Source organism: Geotrypetes seraphini, chromosome 3, assembly GCF_902459505.1.
Source record: "Geotrypetes seraphini chromosome 3, aGeoSer1.1, whole genome shotgun sequence".
Taxonomy (NCBI): Eukaryota; Metazoa; Chordata; class Amphibia; order Gymnophiona; family Dermophiidae; genus Geotrypetes; species Geotrypetes seraphini.
In genome coordinates, this window is record NC_047086.1 from 143,389,604 (window position 1) to 143,406,295 (window position 16,692).

A 16,692-nucleotide genomic window follows, 5' to 3' on the forward strand; every position below is an offset into this window, starting at 1 on the left:
GTTTGACAAGTGTCTTGAGAATGAGAGGGAATGGAGGAAAGGCATACAGGAATTTGTCCGTTCATTCCAGGAGAAAAGCATCTGCTTCAAGATGATGTGGAGAGTAGATTCTGGAACAGAACTGAGGCAGTTTGTTGTAGTGGGGGGATGCAAACATGTCTACTTGGGGAGTCCCACACTGGGAGAAAATGTGATGGAGAGACAGAGAATTAAGTGTCTTTTCATGAGGTTGCAGGAAATGACTCAATTTGTCCGCCAGAGAATTTTCCATCCCATGAATGTAGACAGCTTTGAGAAAAATGTGAAGAATTGCCCAATTCCAAACCTTCTGAGCTTCCTTACACAGAGCTGGAGATCCTGTTCCTCCCTGCTTGTTCACGTAATACATGGCTATTTGATTGTCTGTACGAAAGAGTACTACTTAATCGTGAAGAAGATGCTGAAAAGCTTTGAGAGCATTGAAGATCGCTTTGAGTTCCAACAGATTGATATGATTTTGACGATCTGTAGCGGACCAATGCCCTTGGGTATGGAGACCATCTAGATCAATGGTTCCAAACCTGTCCTGGGGGGACCCCCCAGCCAGTCAGCTTTTCAAGATATCCCTAATGAATATGCATGAGAGATATTTGCATACCTGTCACTTCCATTATATGCAAATCTCTCTCATGCATATTCAATAGGTATATCTTGAAAACCTGACTGGCTGGGGGGTCCCCCAGGACAGGTTTGGGAACCACTGATCTAGATGAACCCCCCAAGCGTGTTGATGAGTCTGTTGTGAGAACCTTCTGATGAAGGGGGTGTTTGGAACAGCAACCCTCTGGATAGACTGAATGAGAGCATCCACCATTGAAGAGATTGCCATAGAGAGCATGTTACTGCAATGTGCTGAGAGAGCGGATCGACAGACAGTAACCACTGAGAAGCCAGGGTCTACTGAGGAATGCATAGGTGAAGTCTGGCAAAATGGGTCATATGAACTGTAGAGGCCATGTGACCCAGGAGAATCATCATGTGTCTCGCTGAGATTGACGAGAGAGCCGACACCTTTTGACAAAGTTTCGAAATATGGGATCCATGTTCCAGCTGGTAATGAGGCTCTGCTGAATGATGCCTCGATAATGGAGTCTTTGACCTTGAGGAACGTCGAGGCGATGGTGAACGATACGTCAAGGCTCGATGTTCACAAGAGGGTGACTTCAGTCTTGAAGAGCGGTCCTTGGGAGAGGAGCTATGCCTCGACAAATGCTGTTTTGGCGAGGATGATCTGTGCCTCGAAGAGCCGTAGTAAGAAGGATCCTGGTGCTGTCTCACAGAGCAATGTTTAGAGGGATCCTGATCCTGCCTCGACAATGAATGTCAAGATGACACCGAAACATGCCCCGAAGAACAATACTGCTTTGATGGAGGAGCAGGAAGTTTACCTGGGGTCCGAGACCTCGGTGACCAGGATCGATGGTGTGAGCTATTATTCAAGGAGGAGGAATGATCTCGAGACACCCTCGATGGTTTGACATCCTCCAACTCTGCAAAGCAATGCTCAGGCTGGACTGCAAGTAGTGGTGTCAATGTCAGAGCTAACTTGGCAAACATGTTACCAAACTCCTTGTGCAAGATAGCTTCAAGCATATGTTTAAAAGCAGGCACCGATACCAATGGAGAAGCTGGTATCATCGGTGTGGCAGTGTGTTCCAGGGAGGAAGACCTCGATGATGATGCTTCTCTTGATTTGGAGGCATGCCATATGGGAGGTCTTTGAGTGGCCGGCACAACTAGACTTGCTGTTTGAATGGCCTAAGACTCCGTCTGGGAAGCTGGTGGCTTCTTAACTAGCTTACCTTGGACTGGTGACATCAACTTGGACATCGATCTGTTCGGCAATGTCGCTATCTTTGATGCTTTCCCCGAGGACGATGACTTTGTCAACGAAGTAGGCTTGATCGAGGTGAGGGTCGATGGCTTGTCTGAAGTTAGATCCATGACAACGAAGATTTTTTCTTGCTGAACCCAATGCTTTTTGAGAGATCTTTTCTGAAGTGTAGCACAGTGCACGCATGACTCCTGACAGTGGTCTGGTCCCAGACACTGTATGCACCAATTATGGGGGTCTGTTATTGATACTGATATTGCGCACTGATATAGGCTACACTTTTTAAATCCAGTGACTGGACAGGACATGGATGGAAAAACGGCCTCAGCCAAATCAAAGCTCGCAGGCTGAGGCCGTAGAACAGGCTCTGCCGTCAAAACGCAAAAATAAATCTCTCTGCATTTTTTTTCAGAGAAAAGAAACACGCGCACAGTGACCCGTACGCAAAAAAAGAACACGAGCCGCAGCTGAAATTCAAAAAAACTGAATTTACTCACGCAGAACTTTGAAGAGATGGCTCCTCAGCTCCACAGAAAAACTAGAACTGACGAGAAGCTGAGGAGACACGTGCCCTACATCTGGTGGGAAGGCATTCGCGCATGCATGATGCGGTAGTCACAAACTTACTGAAGTTCTTCAAGCAAAATTTCTCATCAGCTGTCCACATCGGGGCTCCGTGGATGACATCACCCACATGTGAGAATATACTGTCTGCTTGTCCTGGAATAACAGACATTATTGACAGGTGCTACATACAGGGACATCATGTTCCATGCTGAGGTGCCTCATGCAATCAGTAGGGAAGCTACTTCTGGACATCTTGTAATCGCATTCAGGACACTTCTTGAAGCTGTTGGCTCTTTTCTGTGCCACTAATATTGCTGAGTGAGGCAAGAAAAAAGTTCAGGGATGTGTGGTACATCAAAAAAGGAATAAAACTGTCAAATGATTTGCAGCAGGTGCTCAAAGGATATAAGAAAAAATAAAATGTGATAACACACTAAAACACAGATGAAGAAAAGGTGAAGAGGCCTGTTCTGTGGAATGCTGTGTATACTCTAGGAAAGAGTATTCTAAGGTTTTCAACTGTTTCTGGAAAATAGCATCTGGCAGTCTCCCATCAATGGCATCATAGATTGCATCTTACTTCTTAGGGCAAGAAAAAACTTATGGTTTAACAAAGTGTACCAAAATCAAGATAGTAAAAGTGAGTAAAATGCATAAAGCATGCTTGGATGAAAAACCATGACACTTGCAGAAAAGACAGTTTACCTCATCTTCCAGGAATATAGCATACTTAAGGTGGATCTCTGGCATCTTCTGTTTCAGTGACAACCGGGCCAGCTCAAAAGCAAAGTCAAAGGAGCTGAATGTGATGAAAAAATTATCATTATTAAAGACAGTTGATTATATTGCATTCCAACACACATTAGTTACCATATCTGTAATCTCTGGAATGGTTCTAGCAACTTCTAATCCTAATTTGCTATATTTCAAACATTATCATACAAATTCTGAAGAGATCCTCTTGTTTACTCACCAGTTATCAGCCGCATAGTCAATTGCTGTTTCCAGGAGACCAAACTTATTAAGAAGTTTTACAGCAGCTTCTCCTCCTAAGCTTTTTGCCCACAGGTAAGCAACATGTTTGTGGGCATTTGTGCCACCATGGGCTTTAGCCACCTGTCAAAAATGAGAAAATTAATACCTCTGTCTCAAAAGTCCTTTACATTTAGAAAGGGAAATTATATTTATACACTGGGGGGTGGGGGTGGTATATTTGATATTGGAAGTTTGTTTTAATTACTTTAAGAAGGGTGGGAGGGAGGGAATTACTATTATTTGTTTCAGATGACTTGGTAAAGATTTTCAGATGTTGTATTGAAATTATAATGGATCTATTTCTGTACATTTATTGTCTGTTTTAAAATGATTCAAGAATTTTGGTTAATTTAAGTAGGGTGGGGGGTGGGGATATATATTTTTGTTTTAGATGATATGTTCAAGAATTTCAAGTGTTATATTGAAATTTTAATGGATATATTATTGTACACTTGTTTATGATTTAAAATGAATAAAGAATTAAAAATAAATAAATAAATAAATTGAGAAAGGGAAAGGGACTGGGATTTGATATACTACCTTTCTGAAGTTACAATCAAAGCGGTTTACATATTACAGTATATATAGGTACTTATTTTGTACCTGGGGCAATGAAGTGTTATGTGACATGCCCCAAGTCAAGGGACTTGGGTTCAATTTCCACTGCAGCTCCTTGTGACATGCCCAAAGTCACAAGGAACTGCAGTGGAAATCGAATCCAGGTCCCCTGGTTCTCAGGCCACTGTGGTAACCATTAGGCTACTTCTCTACTTCCAACATATGGAAAAATGAACAGCAATACTCAGTATTGCTCCCAGTGAAGTAGCAGGATCAGAGAAAAAATCTGGAGTGGATTCCTTCTGTATATGGCTTGTGGCCAAGGGTAAATAACCCGCTTGTCTAGAATGACACACCTATTGCCCTATATATTAGAATTAAGTACAGAGCTGACAGGAATGCCTGTTTGTCAGTTTCTTTGCATGCAGATAAACCACTCCTCCTTACCCTGTAGGCTTCTTCCCACATATCAGTCACACGATACATGTTCACTGTTGCTTTCCATTCTTTGGCTTCAAGGTAGTGATATTCTGCTTCTCGCAACCGTCCTTCAGCCTCCAGCTCCTGAAACATCATATATAAACAAATGAATGAATTAAATAAATATGCACCAGAATTATTTTATATATGGAAGGCATCTTGCCCAATCTTGCCCAACGCTCTAAGCATAGCATCTGACTAGTCTTCCTGCAGGACACATGCTATTTTGACACTGAGGTCCCATATATAATTGGCCTCTGCTGCTAAAACAGGCTATCACTGTTCAGTGTAATGACTCATACAGCTTATAGATCCTGAATACAATCCAGTCAATATTCAGCTGGCGGCAATGTTTTTTTCTTTTTTTATACACTGACCATTGTGAGCAGAATTATGCCCCAATATTCAATGCCAGGCCATGTCCAGCCACCAGCATCAAATATTCAGGGCTGACCAGACTGTTTTTTGCCACAGGGACTGAATAATATTTAGTTGCTTATGTGGAACCTGGCTGAATACCCAGAAGTTATGCGGCTGCCAGCCAGTATTCAATGCCAGCACTTACATAGCTACCAGAGCAAAGTTAGGACTACCGGAACTAAATATTGCCTGCACCTGCATAACTCCCAGTTCCTCCATTACTGCCACCATAATGCCCCTTTCTCCTGTTCACTTTCAACATGGTTGGTTAGTACCAATGTTCAACTAAAGGCCACTGAATATCAGCAGGCAGCTGCTGGCTAAGTGTGGCTTAAGCTCCTGCCTGCTTACAACTCTTTGCATATTGGGCCCAATATATCCTATTGTACCACCACAGTGTAGCCTGGTGGTAAATTCATGTACCAGATGATATGAGATTGGGTACAGGAATCTCCCCAGTCTAGGAAAAGTACATTAGTAGTCTCTATTGTAGGCCTGCCTATGTGTTAAAGGTAGTTAGTACAATGTGAACTGGATACCAGCAACTCTGGATTGGAGTTGCTGCCTGTTAGTACAGGTTCATGAAACTTGATATGTACAGTTACTGAACAGTAAACTGTCAGCCTAGCATGGCTAGCAACTTCTGTGAAGGCATTGAACCCAGGACCTGGCGTTTGTAAGGGTGCCTCACATATCCCCTCAAACCTTACATAAACATCTTGCAAAAAGGCAGTTGGAAACCCAGCCTTTGAGTTTCCAGCAACTTCTAGAAATGTGCAGTGCATGAGACCCCAGGCATAGGTTACCAGATTTTACTCCCGTAAAATCCAGGCCCATAGCTCCACCCCCAGGCCCACTCAGCCCTGCCCTGTTACGCCCATGTCAAGCCCCCCAGCCCCACCCCCCTCAACATGTTTTCATCCTTGGGACCGCGTCAGGAGGACATCTGTGCAAGCGCGGATGCAATGCAACGATGTCACATGCATGTACGCATGCACATGATGTCACTGCGTTGCATCCACACATGCACAGATGCCTTCACGACGCGCTCCCTAGGTGGAAGCTTTTCAAAACCTGGACAAAGTGCTGGGTTTTCAAAAGCCGTCCAGACATGTCCTTTAAAAAATGTCTAGGAAAATCCGGACGTCTGGTAACCCTACCCGGGCAGGGTTTGGATCTCTCTGAATGTTGGATTCAGAGTGATATCATCAGAGGTTTCTTAAGCTCCTGCCTTGGGTGGGAGAATGTCTACCTCCCCCAATAGATCAGGTTCCTACTAGCACGGGGGATCTCACAATTAGGAGATATTAAAGCAACATAGCACCTTTAATAAACTGGAATATGAAAATAGTTTGTTGTTTTTGTTCTGCAACATGCTGTTTAAGAAGCACCTTTCTCTGGTTCTAGAGAGATGGAATAAAGTTGAAGTTTTGTTTACTACAGCCTTCTGTGTGGTCTGGCATTATTAAAAAGAATACTTGCTCTGGCCTGCCAGCAAATGTCTGGTCCCTGCTCAAGGCCTACCTAAAGAAGTAAATTGTGAGGATCCCTACCTTATAGCTGGGTACAACAAGGGGACCATCCTTACAACAGGAACAAATCCTTATTAATGGACCTTCCTGTTGCTGCTCACTCTATGAACCTAGCATTAGAACCCAATCCCACTTTTATCAATGCACTTTCTAAATGCAACATTCTAGTACAACATTCTAGTACTTGCTAATAATCACTTCCTGGACTGCATACATTTCACTAATATTCAAAATGTGCTTATGACAAATAGTGACCAAGTGAGTGTCAGTCTGTTACCTTTCCCAGGTGTAGGTGAGTATCACTAAGTAAATCTTTGTGATATTTTGCAACCAGGCGTATCATGTCATCATACATTTTGTGTTTTTTAAACATGGTGATGGCTAGGTCAGGTTCATCCACAGTAATATATAACCTGTGTACACAACACAAATAAGTAAAGGGCAAGGTGTGCTCAGTGCTCTCAATTTATTTGACATCTTGCTTTTTAATGATAAAGCAAAGTAAGTTACAATAAAAACAAAAATATGAGAAATATATTCAAACTTCAAACATCATGACCAACACAAATTGCCTCTGCACAGAAAATCATTTGTTGAGGCTTTCCTTATGCCACTATACAATGCAATTATTGAAAGTGTCACTGGCTGATCATTGTGTCTGTTCTGTAAGACCAACTGCTGTTAGGTCCACAGATCCAAATATACTATAATCTATGTTTATAAACAGCAGTCTCTTTATCGGGTTCTGGAGTTTCTGGCGGCTTTATTGTCTCATCTTTTCAAAGCGTCTTTAGTGTCTGGAGTGGCCCCAGAGGACTGGAGAAAGGCAAGAGCAGAAGTAAGAGGAGATTGGGAATTTCAGGCCTGTTAGTATGACCTTGGTAGTGAGTAAATGAATGGAAATACTTCTTAAGCAGAGGATAATGAGATTTCTAGAATCAAATAGGCTGCAGAACCCGAGGCAGCATGGTTTTACAAGAGGCAGGTTTTGTCAAACAAATCTGATTATTTCTTTGACTGGGTGACCAAACAAGTTGGATATTGGAGGTGTGCTAGATACAGTGTACTTGGATTTTAGCAAAGCCTTTGACATGGTTCTACATAGGCGACTGATAAACAAACTGAGTGCCTTGGTATGGGCTAAAGTGATGAACTGGATTAAAAACTGGTTAAGCGGAAGGAGACACCGAGAAGTATTTTCAATAGAACATCCAAGTCTGACTTTGGATGTTTTGATAAAAACATTCAAAAATTGGTTGGAGAAAATGTCCATTTTTGAATCCGTAAGGTGTGGGTTTTGGTAGGGTAACACTTTCCACCATAAATGTAGGGGGTAGAGTGGTTTATGGGCCTGGGTCCTCCTCTCTATAGCTCACTGGCCCATCCACCAGGCTACTTAAGACATCTGTGTGCTGCTCTAATAGGCTTTCCCATACCAGGTGCTGTTGTTCTGGAAACAGGTATGTACTTTTTGTATTCTGATCTTTGTGGGGTGTGAGGGGGGTCAGCGAGCACTGGGGAAGTGTGTGTGAGTCTTTACTTTATCTCTGCAGTGGTTATCTGGTCACTTTGGGTACCTTTTAAACACTTATACCCTTTTATAACATGTCTAACTCAAAACATATAAATTCCATCCAGGACGTTTGCCAAAATATTTGATTATCCCTGCAGGATGTTTAAGTCTAAGCCTGCCCAGAGTCCGCCCAAACGCCGCCCATAACACCCTTCCCAGCACACCCCATTAAGCTCTAGATGGACAGTGAGAGAAATGTCTTGCTAGATGTCCAGGAAAAGGGTTTTGATTATAGGCACTTGGGCGTCCTGTCAATTAGGACATCTGGATGTTTTGATTATGTGCCCCTAAGTCACTAAAGGGTTCTTTTACAAAAAGATTAGTGTGTGATAAGACATTAATATATGCTAAATGATGTGTAGTCTAATTTATAGCTTTCTGTCTTTGTTTCTGTTTCTGTAATGTCCAGCTTTCGCATCCATAATAGACCACTGAGAAAATGAGTGCATAGACCAGTATGATCTTCATTTTAACTGGTTTTTCCTTGCCTTTAAATACCTTATCAAGAGCCTTCACTATAGAGTGACCAATTACGATTCTGTATTTCGGATAAATAAGGAAGCAAGTAGTATTTCTTCACTACTATTTGCTTTCTCGTTTACCAAAGAACCCAAAACAATAAAACTCTTTACAACTTCTGTTCTATCACCTTCAAGCTCAAAATCTTCATTAATTTCCATATTCATAATCTTGTTTATATTCAGTTCTAATCCTATGTTACGACTTTCGGCTTTAACTTCTCTCAGTAGATATAACGTCTTCTTTACTACTGGCAATGAGTGTTGTGTCATCTGCATAACGAAAGTTTTTTATATTTTGACTGCCTAATTTAAAACCAATGCTCTCTTCTTCCAAATTTAAAATAGCTTCACCGTAAAGATTAAACAAATATTTTTTAAAAAAATTTATTCATTTTTCTATACCGTTCTCCCAGGGGAGTTCAGAACGGTTTTACATGCATTTATTCAGGTAGTCAAGCAGTTTTCCCTGTCTGTCCAGGGTGAAAAGATGCATCCTTGTCTTATACCACGCTTTACTGGGAACCAATCAGTGTTTTATGCATTCTTTTCATTATTAAACTCAGATTGTATATCGTTGATGCATTTCAGGATATTTCTTCCTCTGTTCTCACAGTAATATGGTTCTAAACTCACACCCATTGTATCTTGTTCATTGTTCATATGTACCTGTTTTCTTCATTTTTAACACTGGAGTTTCACTATTATAATTATTATTATATTGTTATATGGTTACATTAATCTTTCATTTCACATCATCTTTATCTCACATTATTCCTACGATCACTTCACATTTCAGATTCTGCTCTATGATACCTATTCCTAGTATTCCTTTCATTATAGATTATCAAAATCTTATGTCTCGTACAGTGCATGTCAATCTAACACACTTCACTCTAGTCGATCTGTTTACACATACTTTTAGATTTATTAATTTAGATCCTGTGTTTCTTTTGAGGACTCTTGAGAAAGGCTAGTATTGCTGAAACAAGGACTGTATTTCATTGCATATTGATTACAATAAAGTACAGTCAACTTCTTATTCTTCTTAACTTGCTACTTTTGGATTTTTTAATAAACTTTTTAATATTTTCATGTTTTCATCTAGGTACAGTGTGTTTTCTGTTCCACTATTTCATGGAACTTTTGTGTTGTGGAATTTTTTTTCATCCTTTTTTTTGTTTCTAGGTAGGAACAGGTGCACATGCCTGATACGCCTGCTTAAAAGCTTCTGGGAAAATTGGTGGAATAGTATTTTCCACACCCAGTTCTGCCTCTGACTCCCATCACCCACATTAAAATGTGTGTTTCTCCATACAGGGTTCAGGGTCAATGGTAGTGGTTCACACAGGCTGCCTCCTGCCGATCCCTAAGCCTCCTCTCTGCTATATCCTGCCCTTGCTGAAGCAGGAAGTTACATCATAAGGAGGAAGGAAGCAGAAGAGAACAGGCTCCAAGGTCAGCAGCAATTGACCTATTTGAATTACTGCTGCTACCCTGAGTCCTCTATAGAGAAACATATGTTTTAAGGTGGGGGGAGGGATTCGGAGACAGGTGGATACCCGGACCACTGATGAGGAGTCCCTAAACTGGTCTGCACAGGGCTCTGAAATTGGTAAGGTTGGCCCTGCCCATCAGTGACATCACCCATGAGTGAGGACTTATCAGTGCTGCTTGTGCATGGAGAAAAATAATCTTTCTGCAAGTCGTTAAATCTCTATTGCTATTTGTAATAAGATTATCAATACTAAAAGAGAAGAAACCTGCTATCAGTGAATCAGAGAATAATATGCGTAAAAATAAGTATAGACTGGCACAAGATGGTGATTTTCCTTCAAAAAGCAGTGCCAGTATATGATTTTCAAAATGGTGGCTCCACAAGCTCACTACTAAACAGTATGAAGCCCAAAACTAGTCAGTCTCTGATTTCTAAAAATTCCCAAAGGATTAACTTGCATGCTGTTCAGCATTGCAAAATAGCTTGGTGAGCTTGGACTTTCAGTTTTCAGGACTAAATTCATACTGTGGAGATTATGAAACACCCTTGTATCTAGACTAGTGAGAGGAAAAATAAACAGCATTCTTTAATTGCTGGAAATGTGCTTATCTGTCCATGGAATGCTCTGAAATAGCAAACATTTACCTCTCAGCTTCCTTATATTTCCCCTGATTCTCCAGTTCTTGTGCTTGAGTGATGTATAATACAGATACATCCTCTTGTTTCATACACCTTGTAGCCAGCTAAAAGGAGAAGTAAAACACAGAGTTATGTTGCCTTATTAGGTGAGAATCAAATCATAAAATGGGAAAGGAATTAAAATGGAACAGTCATTGAAGATTTAACAATCTAAACATAAAAACTGGGAAGTTCTTCAATGTCATTCAGCTTTTAATCAACTACCAATGTTAGTTTTTAAGAGAGATAAGAATATCAGTGAACTTCTGTCACACAAAAATGTAGAATGTAACCAAGAGACAGTGGCTCAGACAGGACATTACCTATGTGGAGAGTGCATTTATTCTGCATATACAGATCATACATCATATGTTATAAACCCCAAAACCAAAGAACCATTTTATTTAAAACAACATACCACTCATAATTCTGCCTTAGGCCCATATGCTCAGAACTCACCGTGCCTTTAATGACCAATGCTAAACTAGTTTTAACTGGTTTAGCATCAAAGTATTTCAGCTATCGATGCCCAAAATGGCTAACCATGGTCTTTTCTGTGGTTTGTAGCAGCTACCAATAATTGTATGTATACTAGCGGCCAAGCCTGTGGAAAAACTTTGAGTTTTTCGAGATCGCAGAACTTTATTCAACTGTTGCTCCAGTTACTTATTTAATCCAGCAATGTTATTGACTCTGTAATGTACGTATCTCTATTTCTGAAAACTTTGTGTATGTATCCTTGTAACCTGTTCTGGGCTCCTGGGGAGGACAGGCTATAAAAAATGAATAAATAAATAACATAAAACTTATATACCGCAACTACCTCTCGGTTCAGAGCGGTTAACAAAAGATAAAAATACTGAACATATACAGTTGATCATAATCAATTATTCATTATATTTGCCAAAAAGAAATGTCTTCAGGCTTTTTCTAAAGGCTAGGTAGGAGATGGAGGTTGACATAATATTACCAAGTTGTTTATCCTATATACCAGGGGTGCCCAATAGGTCGATCGCGATCGACGGGTAGCTCGCCAAGGCAAAGTGAGTCGATCACCCAGGACTCACTTTGCCTTGGCGATCTATTGGGCCGATAAGTCTTCCTCTCCCCGACTTCAATTCTGCCGTCGGAGAGGAAGTTCGGGCCAGCCAATCATTGCCTGGCTGGGCGAAACTTCCTCTCCGACGGCAGAATTGACGTCAGGGAGAGGAATGCTGGTCGGCCCAAAGCAGGGAGAGCATGGGGCGGCGTCGGCGTCGGCTTTGGGGCCTGTTATCCATTGGTGGCGGTTTGGGTCCTGTTCCCCGATGGCAGCAGCAGTGGCAGTGGCTTGGGGAAGGGCAGGGAGAAAGAAAGAAAGGGGGCAGGCAGGGAGACAAAAGGAAAGAAGAGAAACAGAAAAAAAGAAAGGGGGCATGAAGAGAGAAAGAAAGAAAGGTTAGGGAGAGAGGAAGAAAAAGTTGGGGGAGGGAATGAGGTGTGGAGGAGAGGAAGCAAACAGGCTGAAAGAAAGATTGGATGCACAGTCAGAAGAAGAAAGTGCAACCAGAGACTCATGAAATCACCAGACAAGGTAGGAAAAATGATTTTATTTTAAATTTAGTGATCAAAATGTGTCTGAATTTATATTTGCTGTCTATATTTTACAATATGGTCCCCTTTTACTAAACCGCAATAGTGGTTTTTAGCGCAGGGAGCCTATGAGCGTCGAGAGCAGCGCTGGGCATTCAGCGCAGCTCCCTGCGCTAAAAACTGCTATTGTGGTTTAGTAAAAAGGGAGGGGGGGTGGGTATTTGTCTATTTTTGTATGGTTGTTACTGAGGTGACAGTGCATAGAGTCATCTGCTTTGACCTCTTTGAAAAAAACCCGGAATAGGAATGATAATTAACAATTCTATGCGTACAGTGTGCGTTGTGTTTTTTTAAAATTTTATTGTTGGTAGATCATTTTGACTTGGTCATTTTAAAAGTAGCTCGCGAGTCAAAAAAGTGTGGGCACCCCTGCTATATACCAACTTAGTACGAAAGCACTTACTAAACAATTGTTTATAGACACAGCCTCTAAAGGATGGAAAATCAAACAATCGTAAGTCATGTAAATGTTTCCTATTTACAAAATGGTCGAAAAAATAGCTGGGTAGTAGTTCATTCAGAGCTTTAAGACAGACAGCCGAATTTGAAAATCACTCTTGCTTCAATGGGCAGCTAATGTAGCCTATGATAATACTGAGACACATAGTCAGATTTTTTAAATCCGAATATCAGGCGAACAGCAGTATTTTGCATAAGCTGTAGCTTTTTAATATTCTTCTTACTGATTGATAAATAGAGAATATTACAATAATCCAATGTGCTCAGGATGAGGGATTAGACTAATATCCTAAAAGAAGAATGCTCAAAATATGACTTAATTGTTCTTAGTTTCCATAATAAGAAGTAACATTTTTTTTGCAAGGTAAGTGGTTTGGAAATCAAAGGTCAATTTGCAATCTAGATAAACTTCCAAAATTTTAATAACAGGTAGAATTGGATATATATTATTCCATTTAAATTTATAGAGTCTTCATTAATCTTTTTAGATGGTGTTGCCAAAAAGAATTTTGTTTTGTCTGGGTTTAATTTTGTGGTTAGAAATGACTTTTAGTGATTTGACATCAAAAAGGTAAGCAACCAGTCATGTTTCTTTGATATGTATTGCTCAGATTTTGAGTACTTACAGTAGGTTGTTTATGTGTTTCATTTTGAGCTCTAATGTTGTCACAGCTTGTGGGTGTTGTCTAATGGCCCATTGTGCCATATGACAAATTCTGAATGGCTATTTTTCATTAATTGTGATTTAATTGAATTAAATGAATATTAATTGTCTAATTACACTAAAATTACAGTTGTATGCTAAATTTTGCAGAACAGACTTGACTGGTCACCTAAAAAAAAAGCAACATCCATAACCATAGGAAAAGAAGGCTACAGTTACTGAGAGGTTTGCAGTCAAAATTGGTCAAGGTGTGTCACTGGCCATGGTACTAAAATTCTGCAAGCATTTTGAAGAGCACTTGAAGAGCACTTCAAAGCATCAAAATCAAGGCTGGAAGGGTCCGGAAAAGGTTACAACACCTCAAACTGATAGAAGGATAGTGAGAATGGCTCTACAGAATTGGAAATTAACTGCCGCTGACATCAATAAGTCACTGGACGAAACAGGGGTGTTGGTGTCAGGCCAGACAGTTCATCGGAGACCAGTGAAAGCAGGACTATGAGCAAGAATTCCCATGAAAAAGTCCTTCCTCAATGCAGTTCAGCATTGTAGATGCTTGAACTGGGCTAAAGAGCATGCCAGCTGGACCGCAGAGCAGTGGAAGGTGGTGTTCTGGAGTGATGAGACACAAATCTCCATATCTGGCAGTGACAGTGTGTGCTATGTTGGTCAGCCAGAGATGTTGTGGGTCGATTGCAGATGCTTGATGGAGTGATAAATGCTGACAAATACATAAAGGAGGTCCTTCTGCCTAAGGTTCTGCCCTCAGTGAGAGACATCTTTGGTGCCAGTTGACCATTCATTTTTCAACAGGATGGTGCCCTATGTCACACAGATAAAAAAAATGCCTTCTTCTGCTTCAAAGAGAACAAGGTTGAGTTTCTGGATGGGGCCAGGAAACAGCCCAGATCTCAACCCCACTGAGAACCTCCGTGCCACAAATTAAAGAACAAAAGAATAAAACTTACTGGGTCAGACCAACAGTCCATCAAGTCCAGTAACCTGTTCTCACAGTGGCCAATCCAGGTCACTAGTACGTGGCCAAAACCAAAGGAGTAGCAGCATTCCATGCTACTGGTCCAGAGCAAGCAGTGGCTTCCCTCATGTCTTTCTCAATAACAGACTATGGACTTTTCCTCCAGGAAATTGTCCAAACCTTTCTTAAAACCAGCTACGCTATCTGGCAATGCGTTCCAGATCTTAACTATTCTCTGAATGAAAAAATATTTCCTCCTATTGGTTTTAAAAGTATTTCCCTGTAACTTCATCAAGTGTCACCTAGTCTTTGTAATTTCTGATGGAGTGAAAAATCGATCCACTTGTATCCATTCTACTCCACTCAGGATTTTGTAGACTTCAATTATATCTCCCCTCACCCATCTCTTTTCCAAGCTAAAGAGCCCTAACCATTTTAGTCTTTCATCAGACGAGAGGAGTTCTAACCCCTTTATCATCTTGGTTACTCTTCTTTGAACCTTTTCTAGTGCCACTGTATCTTTCTTGAGATAAAGAGAACAGAACTGAATGCAATACTTCAGGTGGGTGCACACTATGGAGAGCAGTAGCAGCAAAGTGACCCTCCAACAAACATGAGCTGATAGCAGCAATAATCAACTCCTGGTTCCATATAATAACATCTATTGATCTCCAAAGAGTTGTGGACAGCATGTCAAGAAGATGTGAAGCAGTAATCAAGGCTAAGGAATATCAAATGCAATGAAGTCATCGGATAACTGGACAAATTATCATTATTAGCTTGGATAGCTTATGAACAGCATTATTTTTCTGAAATGTGCCAAATATTATGCTGGTCTTGTTAAGTGATTACAGAGTTTCTGTTACACTGGACAACAAATTTTTCAAAAAAGTTTTTCTTCCTTAAAACAAACTGGTAATCATTATAGACCCCCTTCAAAATAAACACAAATATAATTTCCCACTGACTGTATCACATAGGAATTTTGAGAAACATGATGGTATCTTTAATTGACTATAACATGTTTTAATGCACAAAGTTTCTGATACGCTGTAATAGTTCGCTGTGGCAAAAAAGAGTTTTCCTGATGATTTCCATTTCTACTCAATGTCTGGTGCATCATTTTGCAGTGTCCAACAATAGTCAGCCAGAACTGATGAATTCCAGTTGCCCTGTTTTCTTTTTTCCATAGTGGCATCTGGTGAAACCTTTTGCAGTGTTTGTCGCTGACTGCATCAAGATTTGCGGGGAAGAAGTCCAAGTGTGAACATAGAAAGTTCATCTTCAGTGACATGTTGCACTTCATAGTTTTGTATGCTATAAGAAGTTTATCAACCAGTTGAATATAGTTTGGTGCTCTGTAACTGCCAAGAAAATTCTCAACGACATCCTTGAATGCTTTCCAGTCAATTTTCTCTGGCTCAACAGATCTTCAAATCTTTCATCATTGATGATGTCTGATCTCGGGACCGACAAAAATGCCTTCATTAATTTTTAGCCTAATTAAGTGCATTAGCCTGAAAGTATAATAAGAAATTGTAAAAATGTACTTTTTTGTTAAAATGGTATGTGATTTAAAATGGTAATTTTAAATGTGATTTTCATGATCAGCAGTCAAAAATCTGTAAGATACACCTGAAAGTGTTGAAGAAGCAAAAACTTTGTTGTCCACTTTTATTAATCAAAAACTTATGCATGAAATACAATTATGATGTTATAGCTATGTTTTCTTAAAGCATAATGCCTAAAATGCTAGGTATTGTAACAGAATTGTGTGAGCAATGGAATCCTTTACATTTATCTTGGTGGGGGAGAATCCAAACCATTAAATGATGATACTGCCTGTGGTTTGTTACCAAATGGGTATGATACCAGTTTTTTTGGGGGGGTCCTTTTATAAAAAGTTAAATAATATTCTTACAAAATTTGTTTGGCTTGGTGAAATTGCTAGAATTGCTTTAGTGTCTTTGCAAAAGTCAATTAGGGAAGGGGGGTAAATTTTCCTAATTTTTATAGGTATCATCAAGCCTATATTTTGCGCTAAGGTATGTATTGGGTCCTCCCAGAGCCCATTGATAATATTCCAGACTGGTTGTGATTGGAATGGCGACTCATTTTTCCTTTGCGATTAAACCATGTTCTTAGTATCAAAATGCCTAGGATATATAAAGAAAACAGATTGTTAGTTGATAACTTTGAGATTTGTGAATAATTTAACACCTATTCCTA

General features: G+C 40.3%; 1 protein-coding gene across 2 annotated transcripts in view; it reads right to left on the bottom strand.

Annotated features, from left to right (window-relative positions):
- Positions 1 to 16,692, bottom strand: part of IFT172 (intraflagellar transport 172) — a 413,076-nt gene that overhangs the window by 153,074 nt on the left and 243,310 nt on the right. For both annotated transcript variants that reach the window (XM_033936511.1, XM_033936510.1), the window contains 5 exons: positions 10,700 to 10,797; positions 6,743 to 6,878; positions 4,481 to 4,597; positions 3,414 to 3,556; positions 3,146 to 3,239 (listed from right to left, as the gene is read on the bottom strand). In XM_033936511.1, the coding sequence (XP_033792402.1) occupies positions 3,146 to 3,239; positions 3,414 to 3,556; positions 4,481 to 4,597; positions 6,743 to 6,878; positions 10,700 to 10,797 (588 nt within the window). The remainder of the gene's footprint in view (positions 1 to 3,145; positions 3,240 to 3,413; positions 3,557 to 4,480; positions 4,598 to 6,742; positions 6,879 to 10,699; positions 10,798 to 16,692) is intronic.